Source organism: Rhinoraja longicauda, chromosome 20 (genome assembly GCF_053455715.1).
Source record: "Rhinoraja longicauda isolate Sanriku21f chromosome 20, sRhiLon1.1, whole genome shotgun sequence".
NCBI lineage: Eukaryota > Metazoa > Chordata > Chondrichthyes > Rajiformes > Arhynchobatidae > Rhinoraja > Rhinoraja longicauda.
In genome coordinates this window covers 23,696,330-23,703,356 of record NC_135972.1, presented here as the reverse complement: position 1 = coordinate 23,703,356, position 7,027 = coordinate 23,696,330, and the positions used below count along the sequence as shown (strand labels likewise).

The 7,027-nt window shown below is 44.6% G+C and overlaps 1 protein-coding gene across 1 annotated transcript in view; it reads right to left on the bottom strand.

Annotated features, from left to right (window-relative positions):
• Positions 1-299: 299 nt before the first annotated feature.
• The window catches only part of LOC144603660 (thioredoxin reductase 1, cytoplasmic-like), a 32,995-nt gene continuing 26,267 nt past the window's right edge, over positions 300-7,027 (bottom strand). Inside the window, exons 12-14 of the mRNA XM_078417236.1 lie at positions 6,363-6,458; positions 5,130-5,264; positions 300-2,133 (exon numbers count right to left, since the gene is read on the bottom strand). Coding sequence (XP_078273362.1) covers positions 2,071-2,133; positions 5,130-5,264; positions 6,363-6,458 — 294 coding nt within the window. The 3' untranslated portion in view covers positions 300-2,070. The remainder of the gene's footprint in view (positions 2,134-5,129; positions 5,265-6,362; positions 6,459-7,027) is intronic.

Genomic DNA, 7,027 nt, shown 5'->3' with positions numbered 1-7,027 from the left:
TATCCTACACACTAGGGATCATTTACCATTTTTTTACCAAAGCCAATTAGCCTACAATCTTGTACGTCTTTGGAGTGTGGGAGGAAACTGGAGCACCCGGGGAAAATCCACGCAGGTCACGGGGAGAACATACCAAACTCCGTACAGAAAGCACCCGTGGTCAGGATCGAATCCGGGTCTCTGGCGCTGTAAGGCAGCAGCTCTTCCTCAGCGCCACCATGCCACCCTCTTTCGGACATGCTGCATGCAGAACTTGTATTCGATAAAAACAAGTGCAAATTCTTGAAGCAAATAACAATTTTATTTTTCTACAAAGTCAAACACATTCATTTCAGAAGCAATGCCAGCAATCGCTCAATGAAATTCCAATTTCAACCATGATAGAAAATTGTCTTAGTGTACAATGCTTGTACATAGGGTTCAAGCTATTGAAAATGTAATAACCCTTTAATTTCATTAACAGTGCCACTAAGAGGCACGGCAGTTAGATTTGTGCATTTTAGGACGGACAGGATATGTGTCAAGAACATTCAAGCTTCCAGCACCAAATGCACCAAGCCAGTGATTGCAGGTTTGAGTCAAGTACAATGGATTGAAGCATTCATGATCCAAACAGGGCTGTGGGCCGGAATTAGTTTTCACAAAAACAATCCAGGCAGAACATTGTAAAGGAATGATACACCAGCTGCAAGCACAGAAGCATACCTCAGTACAAAGTGGTTCAACCTGCTCAGCCCTGGGCTCCAGAAAGAGCTTCCAGAAAGTTAGCTTCCCAAAGGCACGAGTTGATATTGCAACATCAGCCCAACCAGCAAACAAAACAGTTCAACATTTACTGAGCGGCTCTTAAGCGAGACCCTGAGGCGACATTCATCGCTTAGAATGCTCTGATGCTCCAGACTGTGGCCAGTCGAAAAGTGAGGATTCGTCGTGACTTTATCGTTGGTACGAACCATTTAAGATCACTCCTTGTACAGGTGCAAACCCTGAACCCCCCCCCCCACCTGCTGGTAAGTCCAACAACCAAAGTTATTTCTACAAGAGAAGGTGAAGATTCAATCAGTGAAGGTTGTGTCAGGGTGAATATCTTTGCTGGAGAATGATAGAAGAACGATACTGTATCACAGAGTCTAAGGTTGCAATGATTAGAGGAATGAGCAAGGGGAAAGAGAGACCCACTTATGGTCCATCTTTACAAACTGACCCATAAAATTAACATCCAAACATTGGGGATCAAATTGGCATTAGGCCGTAGAGAGCAATAATAGGTACAGTCTTACAGTCAGTGATCTCAGTCTGATGAGAGGTCTCGACCTGAAACATCACCCATTCCTTTCTCCAGAGTTACCGCTGAGTTACCCCGGCATTTTCTGTCTACAATCGGTACAGTAGATCGTTTTACAGTCTAAAGGGGGGAGAAGATGACCTAGAACTGGCCGGCCACAGGCAATAGATCAAAGCGAGGTATCGATGAAATAAATGCAACTCCATCACTCTGAACTCAAAGAACCAGCGCAAAATATATATAATGCTTCAGTTAAACAATTCATACACAAAAAGTTCACTCAAACAAAACGAGGTGGTAGAAGTGTGCAGAATGATTTTTTTTTTTAAAAGGAATTTCCATTATTTGATAAGGAATACACAAAAACTGCAGACGACAAATAACACAAGTGTTTTTTTTTTTTCTGCTTCTGATTTTGGTCTGTGTTTGAATGGTGTTGGAAGACCATGCTCGTGAATCGCTGAGAGTTGCAAGACTGTTGCTTGTAGTTTTCCATCACAGCCTTCCATGTGAAAATGGTTCCAGGCCGGGACTTCATAACAGCTTCAGGACGAGGCTCTACAATGCATCATCTCGCGTTAAAAAAAACAAGGCGTAACCCTGCCGTTGCACTGGCTGTTAATGGCACCCACATCATCTCACTGTCAAGTGTTCCTGAAGAACACTTCTCCCTTTGGAGGGGAGGATGGATGGCGTCTCTAAATGATGGTTTCAGACCGGAGGACAGTGGGAGTTAGTGATGTGGTGAACCAGGACAGCAAGTGTGACAACAGCAGGGACTAACCTCAGCAACCAGAGAGTTCAGCATTTGCCCCAGATTGTTTTGTCACCGATAGCGTGGTGAATATCTAAAAAATAAAAATCAATTACAAGTCATTAATGAGACGAAATGGACAAGAACATCCTATTTTCATCCAGATCCTAAGATGCCCATAGAATAACGCTTCTAAAGAGATCATGTTGCCATGATCCATACAGACAAGCCACTCAGCCCAATTGGTTATACATTCCAATCTTCTTCAGGTTTAATTTATTATTAATGCCATGTGTACCGAGGTACATGGTACTTGATTGTAATCATGTATAGCCTTTTCACTGACTGGATAGCACGCATCAAAAAGCTTTCTACTGGGTTAGTTTAGTTAAACTCCCAAACTAAACTAAACTAGTGAAAAGCGTTTTGATGCATGCTATTCTGTCAGTGGAAAGACGGTACATGATTACAATCAAGCCCTCCACAGTGCACAGATATAGGATAAAGGGAATATCGTATTGTGCAAGATAAAGTCCATTAAAGTCCGATTAAAGATAACACGAGGGTCTACAATAGGGTGGATGGGAGGTCAAGACCACTCTCTAGCTGGTGATAGGATTCTACTCCAAGTTCATCGAATCTCATGATGACCAACCGATCTTTTCTCCACTATATTTACCTGGCTTCTAATTAAGGTCATAACGCATAGGAGCAGAATTAGGCCATTCAGCCCATGCTGCCCAACCCAAAGTTCCTCCAGCAGTTTTTATTTTGCTCTAGATTACAGCAGCTGCGGTCTCCGCTGTATCCTGCAAGAAGCAGCATTCAAGCCAATAGTCAGCCCAACACATCCTAGCCAATCACGATCACACATCTCAACTAGTCCCATTTACAGCATGGAAACAGGCCCTTCGCCCCATCGAGTGCTCACCGACCAGCAATCCCCCCACACCAACATTATCCTACATACTCGGGACAATTTACAATTTCACCAGGCCAGGTAGCCAACGAACCTAAACATCTTTGAAGTGGGAGGAAACCAGAGCTCCTGGAGAAAACCCATGCAGGTCACGGGAAAAAACGTACAAACTCCGTACAGACAACACCCGTAGTCAGGATCAAACCCAGGTCTCTGGAGCTGTAAGGCAGCATCCAAATATTTCCTACCCATGTAAACATCCACATGAATCTTTTCTGGACCCATTTCAGCTTAATGACAGAAGGCATTCTGGTTGGCATGGACAGGTTGGGCAGTTTCTTTAGAGTTTAGACCTACAGCGCGGAAACAGGTCCTTCAGTTCACCGAATCTGCGCCAACCAGCCAACCCTGTACACTAGCCTACACACACTAGGGAAAAATTTTATTGGAGTTAATTAACCTACAAACCTGTACGTCTTTGGAGCGTGGATGGAAACTGGAGCACCTGGGGAAAACCCATGTGGTCACAGGGAGAACGTACAAACTCCAAACAGACAGCACTCGTAGTCAGGTATCACAAAATGCTGGAGTAACTCAGCAGGTCAGGCAGCATCTCTGGAGAGATGGAATGGGTGACGTTTCGGGTCGAGACCCTTCTTCAGTCTCTGAAGAAGGGTCTCGACCCGAAACATCACCCATTCCATCTCTCCAGAGATGCTGCCAGACCTGCTGAGTTACTCCAGCATTTTGTGATACCTTCGATTTGTACCAGCATCTGCAGTTATTTTACTGCACTCGTAGGTCAGGATCGATCCTGGGTCTCTGGTGCTGTAAGGCAGCAACTCTACCGCTGCCCTTTTCCAAACCCTTCCTAGCTTAACGACAAAAATTAATCGCGGTCGGCATGGATGTGTTAGGCGGTTGACATGCTATGTTACTCTGATTCTATGACCCCTTTAGCCCAGCAACTTTTAAACACAAGATGCCACCAGCAATATTTTCTACCTTGCTTGAACAAGTTATTTTTAGAGCGGGTCTTGGGAGAAGGAAATAGTTTATGGAAATAAAACAGTGGCAGCCTTTTGATGTCAGACAAAAAAAAACCACTTAACAAGTGTTCTTCAAAGTAAAACTCCCGACAAAAGAATAAAATTAATTGATTTAACATAGATAATGAGGCAAAACATTTTCTACCGTGGCCAGAGAGATCTATTTCTTCACAACACAATCTAATTTCAAGCGGCTGAGATGCAAAATTTGTTAACTGAATTATTAAAATGTACTCAAAACAGCATCTGCACATTTGCAGAGATATAAATATTCAGATGCTCAAACCAGTTAATTACTACAGCATGGTGAACCTCAGATGCTAGACGTTAAGTATTACAATTCAACTTTATGATGCTACAGTGCTTTGAATTTTAATGGCTTCGTTGGGAGATACAGCGAGAAAACAGGCCCATCGGCCCACCGAGTCCGCGCTGACAAACGGTCACCCCAACACTAATTAGTTCAAAGAAACAGTGAGGAAACAGCACTGCGGCCCACTGAGTCCACGCCGACCAGCAATCCATGCATACCACCACTATCCTACACACATCAGGGACCATTTACAATTTATACCTACAAGAAGCCAGGTTACCTACAAACCTGTACGTCTTTGGAACGTGGGAGGAAATGGGAGCACCCAGAGAAAACCCATGAGGTCACGGGGAGAACGTACAAACTCCACACAGGCAGCACCCAAGGTCAGGATCGAACCCGGGTCTCTGGCGCTGTGAGGGAACAACTCTACTGCTGCGCCACCGTGTCGCCTGGCTTAATATCTGGCAGCACAGTGGATCAGCTAAGACTACTGCTGTTTCACAGCTCTATTAACCAAGGTTCAATCCCAACCTGTGTGGAATTTGCATGATCTCCCCTGCGACTGTAAAGCTTTCCTCTGTTTGCCTCACTATATGCGACACGAAACTAAACTAAAGGAGTGAGATTCATGTAGCTGTCTGAATGACGATTTGGGTCTGAGACAGCCATTCTGCTGACTGGATAGCACGCAACAAATAGCTTCTCACTGTAACTCGGTACACGTGGCAACAATAAACAAAACTAAATTATTGACATAAACATACACTAAACCAGTGCACCAAGATGACATTTAGCATGCACGTTACCTCAGCACAGACTGGGTGAATTCCTATTGTGCTGTCCAACTGCTCCTTGGTTATTCCACACTTCATTGCAGCACCAAACCCTTGGGTGATTTCTCCTGCATTCGGGCCCAGTATGTGGAAACCAATGACCCGGTCCTGAAAGGTAGAATACAACACCTTAACCCGTAGGCTGGTTTCACCTTCAAGCAGGATAAAGCCACAAGGTTTATCTTCCTCCCCACCATCCTGGGTAAGGTAACAGCCACGGTACTGAAACCAATGGGTTTATAGTCCAGCAGCACAGTGGTAGAGTTGCTGTCTTACAGCGCCGGAGACTCAGGCTTTGATCCTGGCTACGGGCGATGTCTGTACAGAGTGTGTACATTTCCTTGAAACATTAGAGATACAGCATGGAAACAGGCTCTTTGGCCCAGCAAGTCGACCACGACCAGTGATCACCCCGTACACTGGCACTATCCCACATGCTAGGGACAAATTACAATTTTAGACCGCTGAACTCGCTGGAGTTTAGAAGGAAGAGGGGGAACCTCATTGAAACTTACCAAATAGGGAAAGGCCTGGGTAGAGTGAATGTGGAGAGGATGTTGCCCCTAGTGGGCGAGTCTGGGACCAGAGTAAAAGAACATTCCTTTAGAATGGGGATGAGAAGGAATTTCTTTAGTCAGAGGGTTGTGGATCTGTGGAATTCATTGGCACAGATGGCTGTGGAGGCCAAGTCATTGGGTATTTTTAAAGCAGAGATTGATTTTGTCGATTACTAAGGGTGTCAAGGTTTACGAGGAGAAGGCAGGAGAATGGGGTTCAGAGGGATAAATAAATCAGCCAAGATCGAGTGGGGGAGCAGACCGGATAGGCTGAGTGGCCTAATTCTGCTCCTATGTCTTATTATCAGGTTGCAGCTCCTTAATCAGGTTTTAGTCATTCCAACTGTCCTGACAAGACAGAACACGGTTGAATTTCAACTTGGCTCAAATTCCCAAAGTGAAAGAGTTCCCAGAGAAGTTCTCAAAATGCAGCAAAATTGATAGTGGGCAAAGAATGCTGTTCACAATCTCACCAGCCGGTGACGGCGAGATGAAAGCCTATTCTTATTATGAACCAAGATCTTGGGTTTCTCTGGGTTGCGAGCAACACTGTAAACTTAATGCCATCACCCTAATTAATCAGATCATCAAAGGCAACTTTATCTGGTTGCAAGTTTATCTTTTGAAAAATAGGTTAGAAAATACATACATGATCTTCCTTGTTGCAAACAATCTTGGCATAACACTTGTTGTTATCTCTGGATGGGATGGTCCATTCCAACGGCCAAAAGAAACTGTGATAGATCTAAAACGAAGGATCAAAAATATAAAACTATGAGACATACCATCCAACGTTGACTGGCTGCATGACAACGGTTATTTTATTAGAATAATAATTGGACAGGGAGGTGGATAGGACAGGTTTAGAGGGTGATGGGCCAAACGCAGGCAGGTGGGACTAGCATAGATGTCTCATGTTGGTCGGTGTGGGCAAATTGGGCCAAAGGGCCCGTTTCCATGCTGTGTGACTCTGTGACTAATTATGGACAACAAATTTTGTTTTGAGAAATTCTACTTGGGTAATCACTTTACTTTAGACTTCAGAGATACAGCGCAGAAACAGGCCCTTCATCCCACTAAGTCCATGCCGACCAGTACCCTGTACACTAACACGAGGGACAATTTTAAATTTTACCAAAGCCAATTTACCTACAAACCTGCACATCTTTTGAGTGTGGGAGGAAACCGGAGCACCCAGGGACAACCCACGCAGTCACAGGGAGAACGTACAAACTTCTTACAGACAGCCCCTGTAGACAGGTTCGAACCCGGGTCTCTGGCGCCGTGAGGTAGCAACTCTACCGCTGCACCACT